At 47.6% G+C, this 18,544-nt stretch overlaps 1 protein-coding gene across 5 annotated transcripts; it reads right to left on the bottom strand.

The window, feature by feature from the left end:
- Positions 1-222: 222 nt before the first annotated feature.
- On the bottom strand, positions 223-18,092 carry Mgat1 (alpha-1,3-mannosyl-glycoprotein 2-beta-N-acetylglucosaminyltransferase). Of its 5 annotated transcripts, none has more exons than XM_031351677.1 (3): positions 12,188-12,618; positions 11,129-11,291; positions 223-2,755 (listed from the first exon to the last, which is right to left on the bottom strand). In XM_031351677.1, the coding sequence occupies exon 3, from the start codon at positions 2,630-2,632 to the stop codon at positions 1,289-1,291; it is 1,344 nt and encodes a 447-aa protein (XP_031207537.1). In that variant the 5' UTR covers positions 2,633-2,755; positions 11,129-11,291; positions 12,188-12,618; the 3' UTR covers positions 223-1,288. The 5 variants fall into 5 exon arrangements, with proteins under 5 accessions (XP_031207537.1, XP_031207536.1, XP_031207535.1 ...); XM_031351674.1 differs by lacking the exons at positions 11,129-11,291; positions 12,188-12,618 and adding exons at positions 16,644-17,071; positions 17,988-18,092 and having other exon boundaries at positions 226-2,755; XM_031351676.1 differs by lacking the exons at positions 11,129-11,291; positions 12,188-12,618 and adding an exon at positions 15,008-15,125.
- Between the last annotated feature and the right edge of the window lie 452 nt (positions 18,093-18,544).

Here is an 18,544-nt window from a genome sequence, read left to right as displayed (position 1 = left end):
ACTGTCCCTGCCCCCCAAACTCACCTCACCTGGCTCCATCCTCAACTGTCCCTGCCCCCCAAGCTCCCTCCAACCCTATTTTTCTTGTCATTCTCTTTCCTCGAGGTGTCTACTTGCTTTCCCACGTATCTAGCTCTTTCCTGTAAACTTTACTCTCTCCCTTTGCCAACCTCTCCCCGACCCCTTCACCTCCTTCCCTAGGACACACACACACACACACACTTATTTTTCAGCAATTCAGCCTTTACTTTATTTTTGAAAATAATTCTGTAGATTCCATTTTCTTCCATGAAACTAAAGTCAGGCAACAAACAAGGACACACAGATTTCTCTCCAGCCTGCCCCTGCGTCTTGGCCTGGGAAGATGTGGGATGCTGGGAAAGGCAGAGGACAGGGGCCAGCTCAGGGCCACAGGTGTCCTGGTCTCAGCTGCTGGTGTCTCTGCTGAGGCAGCCACCAGGAACAAGCCCTCAGGGAGGAGCCTCTGTAGCAAACCCCAGGGGAAAGGAGGCATGGAGCCCACTGTCTTCCACTAGGCTGGCACTGAATCCTCCTAAAGGTGGAGGGAACTAACTTCCAGAAGAGAGCGGACCATGAGCAAGAGGAGGGGGTGCCCAAGCACAGGCTTTCCACCTGCCACCATTCCTGACAACTGACTCCACCATGGGAGAAGTCTTGCTTCCGTTCCTACTTTCTATCTCCCAACAGCACACTGCGCTGCTGCAAGACAAGAAGAGCAGAGTCAGCAAGAAGAGAAGCCAGGCGGCAGTGACCTGGGCAACCCAGCAGTCCATGCTAACTCTGACAGTGAATCCCTTTGGTTAGTCTCATCTGACCACAAATCCATTCCTTCTTCTATAATCGGGCCCCACACTGGGGGAAGGTGGAGAAAGGGGGGATAGTGGGCTCATGGACTGACAGGAGCCAGATTAAGGTCGAGAGGCCTGGTGAGGAGAGCTGGAGCTGCCAAGCTCTCCACAGATGCCCTTAGACAGAACTCAGGACACTACAAGCCTGGCCCCAACAGGCCCAGCCCTCCCCATACCACACAGTGGTTTCTTGTTCAATACGCCCCAAACATACCACACAATACTCCCTTGACAACAGGAGTATAACCCTCATCCTATGATTTGTGCACTAGAATGCCACTTGGGGGATGGCCAGGACCGAAAGGGAAGATCTACAGATCGAAGAGGGAGACACTGGCAGGATGGGATAGCCCAGGGCCTGCAGGCCTGCCTCGGCTCACCATACAGCAAGGAGACCCAGGAGGGAAAGGCAGGTGCTGCTAATTCCAGCTAGGATCGTAGCCAGTCCATGTCTGTGGGGGTGCCAGGTGGACACGCCGGCCCCGGAACTGGAAAGTGACAATGCCACGGTAGCCAGCCCTGGGGACACCAGACTTGAGGTCATCCATGACACCCAGGGCCTTAGCAAAGGCCTTGAAGCTGTCTCTGCTAGTGTACTGTACCCGCACCTCCCCCAGCTCCTTCCGATCATTGGTCCTCACTTTCTCCACCTGTAGCTGGGGGGCACCATAGACCTGGGCAAGGAAGTCCCGGTCATAGGCCTCCCGCTGCAGGTATGACAGGTCCAACTGGGTAAAGGGCACGAACTGCTGGTTCAGCTTGATGAACTTAAGATGCTGGTCAAAGAACTGCCCATGGCTCACACCCTTGCGACCAAAGGTCATAGTTCTTGAAATTTCTGGACGAATACAAGCCCGTCCCTTCCGCTGCTCAGGTCTGCGCATCCAGTCGTCCCAGAAGGCCTTGGGCCACTTGGGCTCCAACTCTGCCCACAGATCGGCCAGCAGCAGCCATCCAAGGCCAGGAAAAAAGTCTGTTCGATAGAGCAGCTCAGGTTTGCTGGAGTCTACCATCTGCTCCTTGCCATTGTCATTCCAAGCAGACACACACCATAGGGAGGGGTCTGTTCTCAGCAGTGGGTAAGTGGCCTGGAAGTACTCAAAGAAGTCGGGTGCCACTTCCAGATCATCCTCCACTACCACAGCGGCCGGGAACTTGAACTTGTTGAAGATCTGGCCTAGTGCCCAGCGGTAGTGCCTGGCAATCTTATAGTAACCCTGGAATTTGCGGTGGTCTGGCTGCACGGCAATGTTACTCAGGTCTGGCTGCCGGATGTGTGTGACTGCAGTGCCATAGGAAGCAATCACCTGTGCTGTCTCTTCATGCCCACAGTCCTGACTGACAATAATGGGGAAACGCTCAGCTGAGGGCCGATAGTGCAACAACTTATCCAAGCAGCGCCGGACAGTGCTGCGGTCACAGGCAATGACCAGGATGGGGATCTGTGTTGGTGAGGAGGTCACAGGCACACGGGGCCAGGCTGGAGGGGCCACAGTCGGAACTCTCCACTTCTGCCTCCACAAAGCATAATGCTCCTTGATTTGCTGCAACAATCCCCGCTGCCTCTCCAACTCCGCCTCAGCGTCCTCGGCCAGGTGGATGACCTCGCGGGTGAGGCTGGCAGGGTCATCACCAAGGGCACCGTCTGAGGGCAGCCTGCCAGGTGCTGGGCGTGTCCAGAAGAAGAGGAGCAGCAGGGCATTCCAGCCCACAAAGATGATAGCACCCCAAAGCACAAGCCCTGCAGACTGCTTCTTCAGCATCCTGGCCCCCGCAGGGGACGGCAGGCAAGGGAGGGCTCAGGGCTGCCTTTGGCTTGCCTGGCTCAGTTCCCCACAGTCTAAGGGTTTATTCTTCTAGGCTGAGAGTAGGAAGAAGCCATGTACCTAAAGAGGGGAGAGAGAAAACCAATTGTTACCTCGAGTTTGGATCATTTCACAGAGCACTGGGGAGAGGCTGGGCTCAGGGAGAGACTGAGGAAGGAGGAGAAAGGGTGGCTGACATGTTCCCTCCACCACTTCAAAATGAGCTAATGAGTCTTCACAAAAGCAATGCAACTTTGACAAGGAGGCAGAGAATGATGCTTGTGAAAAATAATAAAACAAAATGGAAAAACTCCAACTCCTGGTTCCCTACCACATAGACTTCATTTCCTGTCTTTCATCCAGTCTAGTTCAAGAGTGAGAAGTAAGACACTTACCCCCATTCCTCAAGTCAAACTGCACTAAAATTACTGATTTTTTAAAAAATCAAATGTTATAACTGACTTAGTAAGCAACACAATGCAAGAAAACGTTTGTCTCACTGTGTCTAGGTCATTTTGTTTGATACAATGATGTCAGAAGTAAAGCTAGGCTGCCTACACCTCTCATGTTTACAGACACACTTCCCACAATATCCAAGTTCTGTAATCAGCCCCAGAGTGACAGATTAACAGACATACAGATACAAAATGGAGCAGTACCCACCAGAAAGAACACAATCCTGTCAAAAGAACCGAAGGTCATTGTGTTAAGCAAAATGTACATTTTCTCTCATTGTGGCAACAAATAACAACTTCACAGTAGAGGAGAGACCAGGTATGGTGATACACCGATACCTGTACTAGTACTTGGGAGGAGGAGGAGGAGGAGGAGGAGGAGGAGGCAAAGAGGTCTGAGTCTAAGGCCAGCCTGGTTTACAGAGCAAGTTCTAGAACAGCCAGGGCTACATTGAGAAACCGTGTCTTGAAAAACAAAAGAGGGTGGGGGTAGGGTGGAGTAGAAAAGATCTAGATTATTAGGGAAGGGAGAGGAGCCTGAGATCCAGGAAGGAATGAGAAGGTAAAATTAGAGAGGATGGGGTACAACCAAAGCAAGACACATGCATCTGTGTGATAGTAATATATTAATTTAAAAAGCCATGATGCCCACAATCTCAATGGTTATTAATTAGCCAGTACAAGTAGCCTAAATGAAACAACTGAAGGCTGAAGTAAAACTATCTGTTTTCTGATACTGTGACGGTTTCTAGAAACAGTTATACTGCAATCAATTGTAAAAACAACTAACATGTAAATATATTCATATCCACAATAATAACTAGAAGAAGTAATTGACATTTAAAAAAAATCCTATGGAAAATCCATGAAAACAAAATATTTAAAAAATAAACTTAAGCATTCAAAAGCTTATATAAAACAAAATTACAATTTCTGAAAAAACATCTCTTTCCTTCATTTTACCATCAAAAACCTCAATGAAAATGCTTTTGCAGAGGCAAGCAGATCTCTGTGAGTTTGAGGCCAGCCTTGTCTAGAGAGTGAGTTTCAGGACAGCCAGGGCTACACAGACGGAGAAACCCTGCCTGAAGAAAAAACAAAAAAACAAAAAACAAAAAACAAAAACAAAAAGTAAAAAAGCTTTGGTATGGAGCTACAAAAGATATCCCCAGAGCTCTCAAGATTAGCATACACATCAGAACATGTCAGAAAACAATGACAATGAGCAGTGTGGAGGGACCCGCTCATGAGATATAAAAGCTGTATCCACTAAAGGTCAGCAACTAGCCGGTTATGAATAAGCAGACTGCCCAGTGGACTAGCACAGGGCTGGCGTTACTACACAGGCATTTGGGAAAATGTAAAACTGTATCAACATACAAGAATACCTACCAAGTGCACCACAATTTTAAAACATTAAGAGCAAAATAAAACAAAACAAAGAAACAACAAAAGTAAAGGACGGGAGGAAACATGGCTGCACAGAAAGACTTTCTAATTATGACTCAAAATCTTGGTGTAACAAAAGAATGTTGGTATCTTCCTTACTTGACAGACTTATGTGGATAGAAATAGCATGAGAAAGCCAAAGAGCAAACTGAGAACTGCAGCATCAATCATAGATACACAATACAACACTAGGGGGAAATTTCAAATAACAGAGGAAAAAGAAGTTAAAAAAAAAACTATAGAAAGTAAGCCAATAATGGTAACTCATAAGAAATACCTACAGTCCTTAAACATATCAAAAAAATGTTCAATTTCAAGCATAAGCAAAATGTAAAATAAAACTATCTTGAGATGATGTTACTCATGAGACTGGCAAAAAAAAAAAAATTAAAACCCAACTTAGTCTCTTAGTGACTGCTAAAGAACCTAAGTTTTCAATATGGGGCTAGCCACCGAGATATGTAAGAGAGAGCCCCCTTCCTAATTCTCAGGGAATACATGATGAAATATTTCGAGGCAAAGGTCTATGAAAGACGCCCTCAGGTAGTTCAGAACAGAAATTACCATAGCGACACAGACCAAATGGAGCGAAGCATTAATAACAGGTGAACTTGAATAATATCTATATGTCACTCTGAAGGGCCATTTTTTTTTATTTATGAAACTTTCTTTTTCCAAGTAAGGTTTCTTTAAAAATAAAATGGGGTAACATGGCATCTATTTCTGAGTAACTTCATCCATTAACATTGCCCCAGCTGGGGACGTGCAGTAAGAGAAGCAAAGATGAGCAGGTTTACCTGGAACCCCTCAATCACATACCTGCTCCTGCCAGCCTCTTGGAAGGGTCAAGACACAAGAATAAGCCTTGCTCTGCACTCACCCATTCTCTGTCCTAGCTAAGACCTTGAATCCCAGATCTGCCGCCCTCTGATCCGGGGCTGTCTTTCCAAGCCCCCGCCTGCCCCAACCAGATCTGCAGCCCTCTGATCTAAGGCCTGTCTTTCCAAGCCCCCGCCTGCCCCAACCATTGGTCTTTTTCTTAAAACTAAGCACAATTCCAGAATGCCATAGAGCAGAAACCTTGGGCCATTTCCACTCAGCTGTATCATGATACTACTTTCTTGGGAGAACTGAGAGATGCACCAGTTGCCAGTTCTCCTTCAGTCCCCTTCAGAATGTGGCCAATGTTAAAACTTGCTCTGAATTCCAATGGCCAGGATTTAAGGGTATTCCCCAACTTCCTGCTTTCTAAATAGGTGACCAAATAGGGAAAAGTCTTTAAAAGGATGGAAGAAAGACAAAGAAACAGAGCAAAAGGAATTACCTTAAATGCTGTCTGCCTTCTCACTTCAGGTCTACCTGCAAGTTCTCAGATGGTGGCAAATCCTCAAGAAATTGCTTACCACCCTTCAAGTGACTTTACTTTCAAATGACTTTTCATTTCCTCTAGACGTTGAACTAGGTGGATTGCACCCACTAGTGTGCGGATCAAAGCAAGCCTGGACTGCCTGTCAGCAGAATTTCTAGCAAGTCTACAACCATTTAGATGGCTGGATGGCTCATAGAAAAAACTCCCTCAGGCTCTAAGTCTCTTACCACCCTCCTCCTCAGCCCTTCTCTATGAACTCTCCAACAATACTTGATTCTTTTGCCACAAGAATGCACAATTCCCCTGCCAAAGCCTTAGCTGCCTCTCCACACAGACCCATCAAGATTCCCTGTGTCATGTTCCTACATATTCTTCAGGGCAGGACGTTCATCCATGTCTGGATGTTAGTAGTGTGTGAGCATACAATGCCCACAAGTGATGCTCTCTACTGCAGATGTCATGTCTATAAGTATGAGCCTTGGCTGGTGGGGTGGATGAGAGCCTCCAGGGAATAATGCTCAGAATCCCCTTGGGTACCACATGAAGTCTGGTACAGACTTTAAGATAATAATAATAAATAGTAACAATAAGCAAAGCCAGACACCCAAGAAGCAATGCTTAGCATCAGCCTGTGTTTTTCTACATTTGTAAGACTCAATTTTCTCACCTCTAAGAGGGAAAGAATAACTGACTACCTCAGCAAGTTGCTTTAAGGATTGGGTGAGATACTCCACAGTGTATTTAGAACAGGACCAGCTATCTAACAAAATAAATGCCAAGTTAATCTGCCTTCAGATCATAATAGTGCACCCCCCCCATCACTATCCACACAGTGAAACCAGCAAAAGACAACACAAGGTGGGACCAGCACCATACACTGCCAAGCTTCAACATTTAGACACACTAGCAATCTACATAGTGTCTTCAGTGTGGATGCCACGTATGCGCACAATCCCTCCACTGCCATTTCCAACCCAGAATGCACTGACGAAAAGTTTTCAAAACCCATTTGATAATAAAATCTCACCACACCTCATTTGGTAGCATCTGATCTAATTTAATGTAAGGCTATTGATCTCCATTCCACTTGGGTGTCTATTCACATTTTGCTACAGAAATAAACATGGTGGATCATGGTACATTGTTCTGATTTTATAACAGAGTACATACACCAGATCAATTTCTTCTTTGAGAATTTCATATAAGGTATGAATTTTGATTATATTCACACACACACACAGAGAGAGAGAGAGAAAGAGAAAGAGAAAGAGAGAAAGAGAGGGAGAGGGAGAAAGTCAGTCCAAACCCATGCACAACTTCCCTTCCTCTTGTTTTGCACTCCAATTTGTGCTACCCATATATATACATATACATATGTGTATATATATAATATTCATATATAAATATATATATGTATATGTATATATATATATATGGGTGTGGAGACATTCCTGGAATATGGTGGACCTACCAGGAGCAACATATTTTTCATTAATTTATTCATTCACTTTAGATCAGTTTCACAGCTCCCCTTTCTCCTCTCCTCCCATTCCCACACTACCACCCCCTTCTCAGTAGAGAAGGGGCACCTCTCCCCACCCCTGGGGAACCAACCTGCCCAGGCACATCAAGTTGTATCAAGACTAGCATGGTTTCCCACTGAGGCCAGACACAACAGCCCAGCTGGGGAAAGGGATCCAAAGGTGGGCAAGAGAGTCTGAGTCAGAGAAGTACCTGCTCCAGTCGTCACGGGACCCACATGGAGACCGCGCAGTGTATCTGCTACATATGTGCAAGGGCCTAGGTCCAGCCCCTGCATGCTCTCTGGTTGGTGCTTCAGTCTCTGTGAGCCCCGAGGGCCCAGGCTAGTTGACTCTGGAGGTCTGCAGGAGCCACACCTTTATTGTCTTCTGCTGAAACCAGCAGCTGTCCACAGCTCCTGTCAGGGGTTGGGCCTCCAGAACCAGTTCCCACTCTATTCCAGCTTCTAACTCTAGAAATGTAAGCAACCCTAGAAGCCTCAGTTATGCCAGTTCTCAGTTCATACCCTCTGACTCGTTAACCTGAACTGTTTATTATGAATACTGTTTTAAGCTGGAACCTCTGAAGTAGCTCCCCAGCTAGATATCCCATACAATAGCCGCAGAAGGCTACTTCCTTCCCCAGGAACTTTGTACACTGTTGTGTCTTTGCTCCTGAAATGTAACCCAGGACCCCACCTAAAGAACATTCACACCCTTTAGGCCTGTGACATCCCAGAGACAACCAAGCCTCCCGTGACTACTCTTCACTGTACTCTCCATGTTATAACAGAACCCGAGACCGTACTTCCTTAGCTCTTACGTCACTCCTTGAGAGAACAGGCTCTATGTCCTCTACACCCGCTCCGGTGCTTGGTCCCTGTGTACAGTATGATGAGAGGTTGCATGAAGGACCATTTGTAGTACTAACTAAAGAAGGGAGAATGAAGCTAGAAACAGCAGCCAAAGTGAAGAAGTGCACTTTCCACAGATGGTTACCACACTTCCCCTCCTGTGAGCTCCTTATTCAAAATGATGGACAGTCTTTCATGGGGGAGGGAGGTTCCACATTCCCTCTTTTAGATTCTGAGACCTAGGACTTCAGACAAAGTGAGACCCTGTGACTCCTATGAGTCATCCCTTAAAGATGACAGCTGAGTGTGATGGAGCACACCTGTAATCCCAGCAGTCAGGTGCCAGAAGCAAGAGACATGCTGGAAGGTCAAGAGGAATCTGGGCAACAGATCAAGGCAGGACAATGAAGGGATTCCAGCTGACTGCCAGAATCAACCACAAAGTAAGAGCGGGAACCAGCCCCATGCGACATGAAAGCCCACTGAGTTTGGGATGACTCATTATAGCAGTCAGTACTTGAAATCATAAGAAAATGGACCAGAATTCCTGAGAAGCAGGGTGAGAGCTCTCCTGGCCTGCTCCCTTCAGGTCCCCAGTCAAAGTCTGGAAGACTGCTGTACTCACACCCATTGCTTACCGGTTTTGGGTTTTTTTTTTTTTTTTTTTTGGTAAATAACAAATTACTTCAAAATTGTCTGGCATAAAACTGTAACAATCGGGGCTGGTGAGATGGCTCAGCGGCTAAGAGCACTGATTGCTCTTCTGAAAGTCCTGAGTTCAAATCCCAGCAACCACATGGTGGCTCACAATCACACATAATGAGATCTGACACCCTCTTCTGGTGTGTCTGAAGACAGCTACAGTGTACTTATTTATAATAATAAATAAATCTTTTTAAAAAAACTGTAACAATCACCTGTTTCCTCATCCAATATCAACAGGTGAAGAATTTAGCAAGTGGGGCACAGAGGGAAGGACCTGTCTGTTTTACGTTGGGACCTTGGGCTGGAAGACTCAAAAGTTAAGGCTAGCCTCCTGTAGATGTGTGTTCCATAACACATGTGTAATCTGATGTGGATGTTGACTGGGACACTGGCTGGAGTCACCATCATGTGTTCTTCGACGTGGCCCAGGCTTCCTGTGAACTCAGTGGCTGGGTTCCAAAGAGAAGGAAATGCTCCAAGACTTCAACAAGACTTGAAGCCTTTTTTTTAGGCATCCTTGGCTCACTTTTGCTTTATTCAATTCCTAGGGAAACTACTAGTTCCTACCATTCCTAAGAGAGAAAAATGAGGTGGAGAGCTGGCTCAGCTGTTCAAAGCACTCACTGCTCTTCTATAGGACCCAGGTTCAACTCCCAGAACCTAGATGGCAGCTCATAACTCTCAGTACCTCCAACTCAAAGGGCCTCTTTAAGACTTTGAAAACAACAGGCATGTATGTGCTGCACAAACATACATGCAGGCAAAACATGTATACACACAAATATTTTTCAAAACAGAAATGAAAATGGAAAATCCTACCAGTGAGTGAGAAAAGGACAACGTTAAACTGCAACAGCATGTGAAATGGGATATTTATGAACAAGGCCATTTGAAAAATTATTTCCCCATATTTTCCTTTTAAAAATAAAAATATCCTAGGATGGGCATGATGGTACATGTGTTTGATCACGGCGCTCCAGAGATAGAGGCAGGCGGATCTCTGTGAGTTCAAGGCCAGCCTGGTCTACAGAGCAAGCTCCAGGACAGCCAAGTCTACATAGAAAAACCCTGTCTCAAATATATACATACCTACCTACATACATAACCAAAACAAAACAAACAAAGAGAGCAAGCAGCCAGGCGGTGGTGGCGCACGACTTTAATCCCAGCACTTGGGAGGCAGAGGCAGGGGGATTTCTGAGTTCAAGGCCAGCCTGGTCTACAGAGTGAATTCCAGGACAGTCAGGGCTACACAGAGAAGCCCTATCTCAAAAAACAAACAAACAAAAAAAGAGCAAGCAAACAAATAACAAAATAAAATATCCATCAACCCTGACCTGAGTTTTTAATACATCGGTTATGAGATCTGCCTGAAATGTACACACTCAAAACTTGCTTTCATGTTTCCAGTGTTTTTAGGACTCCTTTGAGGAAATTAGCAGGTGAACCCACACCACCAAGTACAACAACATTTGCACCACGATGGGGTAAGAACTGAGCTTTGGCATACTGAAGGTTCAGTCAGTTGCCAGGTGGCTCTGGACAAGTCTTGCCAATCCCTCCGGGGCCTACTCACATTCTAATCTGAAGGACTACCTCAGAGCAGACTCCTTTCTAAGATGGTGTACATAGTGCAAACTTGCCTACTACAACTGTTGATCCTCCTGCCTCAGCCTGCAGAGTTCTGATATTACAAGCGTGCACTATCACATCTAGCTCCTAACACTCTTGATTCCATGCTTGCCCCTCTCTGTCAAAGGTGTTTCTTAACTGTAAACAGCAATAGTCAACTTCCTACCAGGAGCACGAAAGCAATCATTACTCCAGCCTGAAAGCAGAGATGGAAGAACCGTTAATGAACTGTCCTTCCTGTTTCTGCTTTGCCAGTATGATAAAAAGCACAGCTTAAACAAGTACAGAGCACACAGTGCCCATCAGAGATAAAGGCTATCTAAGTGAATTACTTTCTTGTTATACTCTGTATGATGTACCAGGCTCCATAATTTCAGAGGGAAAGAAGAACTGAAAAGAAGTCCGAGTAGATATACTAAATAATTCAAGGGTATAGAGGGTAAGTCCTAGGAGGGATACAGACTATTCACCTGGGGATCAGGTCAAAGAAACACAATGCTGTTACAGCCAGGCAAGGTCCTGAAGCAGTTACTTGAAGAACCCGTTTCAGTTCCTCTTCTGTAAATCGACAACTGACTTTGGACTTCTCCACTGTCCTTGATGTCTGGATGAGAATGGCAAAACCCTGATGTCCTAAGCAGAAAGTGAGTTTAGCCTGTTGCTGTGACATGGAGTTTGAACACACTGTAATAGAGCCTTCTGAGAACCAGTAGCAGAGACGTAATGTTGCCATTCCCGGTGATCTCCATACTAAAAAGTCAAGGACTAGTGACTGGAAACAGGAAGACCCCAGAATCAAGGACGCTCCAGCCTAAATAGTATTAAAAATGACAGACCATAAGGCTGGTCAACAATATTCTCAAGCATGAGAGCCATTACAGTAGCAAAGGTTAACGAAAATGAAGCTTCGCCAGAGGGCCACGCTTCTATGGCCACAGTCCCTCTGAACCACATTTTGTACAGTGGGGGGCTCTGCGCCTCTTGGGGGCCCCCTGTTCCAAACATAGTATTAGGGAAGCTAGGAAAAAAGTTTTCTTGCCAAATTACATATTTCAACACTGAGTCAAATTTTCCTTGTGGCTGAGCAAAGACCAGCCCTAGAAACTTATGAAGCCTGGACGCTGGGGTGAGGCTTGCAGAAAGTCCACTTTCCACTCCAGTCCCCCACTTCTTCAGGGCGACCCCACCTCTCCCCTACCCCTCACCCACCGTACCCACCGTGCCCTCCAGCCGAGTTTCACAACAGCCCCTCCTGGAAAAGCCACCCTCCCTCCAGCAGCTGAAGGCCGGGAATCCTGGAGCTGTGCGTTAAGTTCCCACTTCCCCGCGTGGGGGAGACTGCGCGCTGCGCGGCCCCGGGCGGGCCCGCCACTCTCACCGCCCCGGCTTTGGAGCACACTCCGGACTCAGACCCGACTCCCCTGGCTGCGCGGCCTCCCTCCTCCGGGCTCCTAGTCCTCCTGGGACAAGCCTCAGGACTGAGGACGCTGGCGTCCCCCGGCCCAGCTCACCGGATCCTCTCAACTCACCCCGCCTGGAACCAGGCTCGCCCGGGACCGGCAACACCCAGCGCTGGAGCGGCCTCGTCTGGTCTGGTTGGCCTTCCTGCTAGCCGGCAATGTGGTCCTTCCCCAGGAGGGCGGAGCGGCGCTCCCCAGCCCCTAGGCCCCTCTGTTGGTCCCCGCCCTGCCACGGGCGAGTCCGCACTGGCCCCTCCTTCCGGGGCCTTCCTCTAACGCTGACTTCCTGATCACCGGTCAAGATCTAAACAACGGGTCTTCCCAAGTCCCCCAACTTCGAAAGGAAGTGGTAGCAGAGATGTTTGTTTGGGGCCCTTTCCCTCTCAGTCGCAGCTCCTGTGTAGATGCCAACCCCACTCATAACCCTCAGGCTTGTCCAGTACAGACTTTCCCCAAGAGTGTCCCTTGTCCAGCCCAGTGAATGGAGATCTTCACCGACTTTGAGGGGTGCAGCACTTGGTGGTGTTAGAAGCGTTTCGAAGAGCGGTCAACAACCCAATACTAAGAACCTGGGAACCATTCCCTATATGCAAGGGAAGTTGCAAGCTATTAGTTGAAAAACAAGCAAACAAACAAACAGCAAGAGAGGGTGCAAGCAACAAGTATGAGGTTTCAAAAGGGAAGCTAGGGAGGAAACACCTGCTACCCAAGGCGGGTAAGAGCCAGCTGGCCACTTCAGTTTTCTTTCTTTCTTTATGCCCTTTGCATAAGCCTTGGCTCCCAGCACCCTTGGATCTTTGACCCAAAGATCCAAGGAACAGAAAGCCACAGGCTGCTCGGCAAGTGACTTTTCAGAGGACACTGCCAGTTGATTACTTGATATACTCAATCTCAGACAGACCCTCCTACCTACAGACTTCACTATCTGTTCCAGAGCCCAAGCTAACCAGGACTTTAAGTATGTGTTTACTGAGTGATTATTCACTAAGTTGTTCCTACAAGACACCAGGAATTATGCAGAAAGTAAGGAGTGCCTTAAGGGCCCTGTGGGCAGGTGATAAGTAAAACAAAATTGTAAGGAGACACTAGGTACAGAGTTGCCCTTCCTTCCAAGCCAGTTTTCTTGACCTCTCTGTATACTCTCCCAGCATCTCTGCTGAGTACAAGAGAGAAGGCTGAGGCTCTGGGTATATGTAAACTGTCATAAGTCATGGCCAGATTTTATAGATTCAGGCATTCCAGCTTCCAAACCTGGTACCCATGTCCTTGAGAAGGACTGCTGAGATGGCTTTGTGCCCATATGACAGGACACAGTGGGGCAGCAGAGAAACCTTCACAGCAGCAGTTGGAGTCCTGCCCTGAAGTAGAGGAAAGGCTGACACATGAGTGAGGAGGGCTGTGTGTGGGTGTGCTATGTGTATGCCCACGATTTCCAGTTTAGCTGACTGCACAGACTGTGACAGGAAACTCAAGTCCATGCCTGTGCCAAGAGAATGCCACTGTTTATATACTTTAGGCCTCTTTTTATTTCCCATAAAAAGGAACTAAAGGACATATAGCCTTCACAGTGCCAAAGTGAAAAAAATGACCAAGTTCCCTGGAAATGCAAAAAGTTGGGAAACTGGTCCATAGATATCCAAAACATAAGGATGGCAAATCACCATCCTGGATGGTGATTTAAAATCCATACATAGAGGGTACTGAAGATGGTGAAGACTGAGTAGCCCAGACCATGTCAGACTGATTTTCCTGCTAAGGAACTTAGACAGGAAGCAGGTCAGAACACAATAACTCCCCATCACATCCATCTCTACAGCCCTTGGTGTAAATTCCAAGGCTCACAAAATGATCCCCAAATGCAAAAAGGCTACCCCTCCCCGAAAAAAAGGGTACAGCATAGAATTTGGATTCAGTAAATTTTTAACCAAGAGTAATAGACAGTATTTGGTCTAAGAAACAAGAACGTATCAGTATTGAGGCCCTGGGCTCTACAGAGGTTACAGTGGGGAAGAAAGTAAGAAATGGGAGCTGGGTGTCTAGACTCTCCGCATGAGCCTGGGATCAGATTATGTGCAAATGGAAAAACAGGAAGCTCTAGTCACAGGATAACAGAGAATTAAGAGGTAATATGCTTGCCTGCCTGCTCTATTTCCACCACAAAGGAACTAAAAAGAAAGCAAAAACTTCCAGGAAATTACCCCTCACAAACTACAACTTAGATACCTGAAAGCACATGGAAAGGATTCATGCTCTGAATTTCTGAAGAGATCTTGGCTTAGTCGTAAGAGGAAGCAAAATCAAAGTGTTAAACTAGTGTTTAAGTTTCCTTTTTCACTCTTCCTAACATGTCTTTCCCAAACCACATCGTGATACAGAAAGAAGCTCAAGCTTATTAACAGTAGACCACTGAACAATGCCTCTGAAATCCTTCATTAGCTAGCTGTGTGGTTAATTTTATCACCAGCTCTGACTAACAGCTGGACACACTTGAGTGTGGTAGCCTAGCAATCTGTTGACCCCATGAGAAGGCTTGACAGAAATGTTTGACAGAAGAGTCACAGGAGATGGGAGAGCTGGGCTCTGGCAGGTGAAAGACTCGGTCTAGCTCATGTTAAAGAGGAGAGGACTTACCAGACAGGCTGTCAGGGCACCCAGTTTCTCTCCCTGGCAGACTCATGCTAAAGACAACTGAGCACTCAACTGCACAAGTACTATCAGCATATGCCACACCCCTCCAGTGAGCTCTTCCTGCTCAGGGCTTCCATAGCTCCTCCTCAAACTAGAAAAACAATCCTTAAAGAGGGAAAGCAGGCAACAGTCGGGACACTTTGACAGGCATCAATCAATGCAACACACCACCTCAGTTCTTTGGGTGGTTTAGGTACTCACGGGCCAGGAGGGACCCCTCAGTAGGATGAGGAAGTCTTCTAGAACATATCATGCCCTACAGGTGGCTCAGGAGGCAACTGCCGTAAGAAATCATGATCCTCAGACATAAGCAATGACTGGCAATTGTGCATTTATTGAGTGCATGAAGGGAAGGTGACACATCCAATTATGATTCATACAAAGAAGTCCAGACAAGCTTCAGACAAGAGAAAGAGCTCAGAGCCACAAGACCTACTCAGAGAGACTTCTCAGCCTTCAGGCCACTGAGGAAGGACAGGGATTCCCATGACAAGAGCAGTCGTCATCTGCGGCTGCGATGTCCCTCTGTAACTGACTTACAGGCTCAGTGAGTGTAGCTAGCCCTGGCCAGCAAATGCTGCCTCAAATTCATACGCTGAGTCCCTTGCTCTTTGCTGTTAACATCATCACTAGGAAAAGCTGGCACCTTGGTATAAGTAAACTGAACTTTAAAAAAAAAGAAAAAAAAACTTTCAAGGAAGGAGCAGGCAGGTACCAAGACAACTAAGAACAAACTTGCTTGGGTTAGGAACAACCTAAAGAGAAAGAAAAGCCCAAGAAATGTCAGTTTGGAGACAGCTGTCACCTGAGAACAGACTGGGATATGAGAGGAGAAAAGGCTCAGCACCCACTCCAAGAAATACAGTTCTGTCTTCTCACTAGCTCTTTAGACTTAAAGCTTCTATCCCCAAAGCTGACAGGATCCCTCAATTTAAGTTTTCCTAAAACTGTCCACCTTTATATAACATGAGGAAACCATTGCCGGGCAGGCCTTTAATCAACATGCCTGCTGTGGCTCTAGCCAGCATGTTCATTCAATAAAAGAACAAACTTTCATCCCGAGCTTTTCTATGTGTTACAATAAATGAGAAGTCAAGTAAAGTCAATGTTGCCGTTTTATATGTACAAGGCCCGGGATACTTTCAAAATGCAAAATTATTCTGTTTGTTCCTAGTAGCAACCTGACTGAAATATCTTCTAGTGTGAAGAGAACTGGACAGAGGTAATTATCATATCTCAAGTTGTCCACTGACCAGGAAAAGTCTGAGCTAGACCAAAGATTTTACTGTTCCCCAAACTCAAGCTCTTTTGTGATCTTTCCATGAGATTTCATGACTAAGCTTCCTTACTGGGGAAGGAGGAAAAGAGAGCGTTTAGCAGGTTAGCTAACCATTTCCTACCCTCCAGCCTCCTTCCCCACCTCCCTTGAAGTCTTTCTCTGTTAATAGATTCCCAAAACAGAGCAGTCTGCATCGGCCAGAGTAATCCACTTCAGTCTTAGCCCGGACTGATTTGAAATCCTATTATCTCACTAGAGGCGAGGCTTTCAAAGGTAACCAATCCAACAGCCCTCCTGAAGCCAGATTTCCTTGCAGGCTCTCCTTGACCTAACCTCACCTACCTAAACTCACAATCTTTTCTCAGCTCTTCAGTGGAACAACTCTGCCCCCTTGAAAGAGTGAAGTAGAGGTGACCATCAGGACCTGTGCACCATCAGGATAAGGGTTCTTATCAAGACTCGGGTGGTGCCATGACTTCCGACATGGCTGCATTCCCAGATCTTCCCCATTCACATTTCCTGTACAACAAGACACTAAGAAAGTAACAGAAACCTTACCTTTCTTCTCTTCTTTCTGCTGCTTCCCTGGAGATCATCAACACCCCACCACCACCACCACCACCTAATACTTCATTTCCAAAACTGAGAATCAGATCCACCAAAGCACAGCTTCTCTCCACTTATCCAGGTCCAAAGTCCATGGCCGCGTGGACCCTGATGGGGAGGAGTCTGGGGGGGAAGGGGTGTGTCCAGGCCCCTCCCCCCCCACTGCCGACTTCAGTGTCCCTCCCAGGAGCAGGTTACATCCCTTCATCCAGCTGGCTTTTAAAGCTCAAAGGCTAGTGGTAGAGAGATTGCAGGGATTATGCCATCTCTTGCTCAGACAAGAGAAATCATCCACTGGTCCACTTGTGTTCTGCTGGGGCTCAGGAGGAGAAACAGGCTTTAACACCAACATGGCCCAGGAGGCTGATTTCTGTGTGAACCTGTGGAACATTTAGACAGACAGGATGACACTCTAATCTAATGCACGCCCAAATGGATTTCTAAGACTTCCATATTTACTACACACCTTTACCGGGTTCAGTCAACAAACTCTCTTTAACTACTCCACACAATTTGTATAAAAAGTCCATCCTTCATGCACATACTGTATCCCCATCATTTTGAGCATATGTGCTTCTGTGTGTTTGTGTCATGCTTACTCTCAGTGCAGAAATGTTACCAAAAGTACTGTCAGTATGGGAAGACTGCCTTCTAAAAAAAATACAGAAAACAGGGTCTATGGTTCTCTAAAACGCTGCTTACTAATCCTATCTCTCAAGCTGCGAAGGGAGTTCAGTGTTTTAATCTCCTACCTCCTGTCAACTGGACTACATTCTACCCAGACCCACCTACCTAGCTTCTGGCACCTTTCACAGGCATTCCCTGCAACCCTCACCTCCCCCACTGTTTCCAAAAGTATGCCAAGGATGTAATTCCCAGTTTCTTTCAAACTCCCTCACAGGGCCACTCACGAGAGCACTCTCCTGGAATATTTGAGGCCTGTGTCCTGTTTGTAATAGCCCCAATTTCTCAGTTTGGGAGCCTACTCTGTTGCCCCATCCCCTATCAGTACATACACATACATACATACATACGTACACACACACACACACACACACACACACACACACATACACACACACACACACACACACACACGCACCCCTCTTCCTGTAGGGGCGTGGCCGACACATGACAGCCCCCCCAAGAACTTAACTCCTCCCACCCTTCCCTTCCGAACCCCGCGCTCAGCGCTCAGCGTTTCCCCGGCACAGTGACACAGAGACCCTCCCGGTACTCAGAGCCCTCCCTTCCGCTGCGCCTAGGACTCAGTCCCTCACTGCACCCGCTGCTTACCTGGGCCCCGCCCATCGGTCCCGGCTGGGAGCCTCGGCCCTCCCGGCTCCCGATCCAGGCCGGGGCCCGGTCCCAGCCGCCCGCAGGCCCCACCCCCTCGACCCCCTGCGGCCCGGCCCTCCCCCTCGCACTCCTTTTCCCCTCCCACCAGGCACCGCTGCCACTTCCGCCTGTCCTCCGGAAGTAGGTCCTGGGCAACCACTGGCTCCCGACTTCCCTTCCCCCCCACCCCCCATCACCAACGCGGCCACGGGAGCACGGGAGATGGGTCTGCACGCTTGGGCCAGGTCTACAGTGTTCACGAGGTGGAGGACCGGCGTTGCGGAAGGACCCTGTGAAGATGCAGCCAGGGGGCTCAGGGCGGGAGCCGTACGCCGGGGTGGGGGTGGGGGGCGGGGCGCAGGCTGAGGCCTAGAACGGGAGCGTGCGTCACTCAGTGCGGCGCGGGAAGTAGCGCGCTTGCGCCGCCGGTCTCCCAGCCGGTCGCTTGCTTTGACGCTCCTGCTGCCAGAGGAGGCAGGAACTGGGGCGGAAAGTGGAGGCGGAACCTGCGGGGC

The sequence above is a fragment of the Mastomys coucha genome, unplaced genomic scaffold, assembly GCF_008632895.1.
Source record: "Mastomys coucha isolate ucsf_1 unplaced genomic scaffold, UCSF_Mcou_1 pScaffold5, whole genome shotgun sequence".
NCBI lineage: Eukaryota > Metazoa > Chordata > Mammalia > Rodentia > Muridae > Mastomys > Mastomys coucha.
Note: the sequence above shows the minus strand (reverse complement) of the source record. Positions and strands in the feature narration are given on the sequence as shown.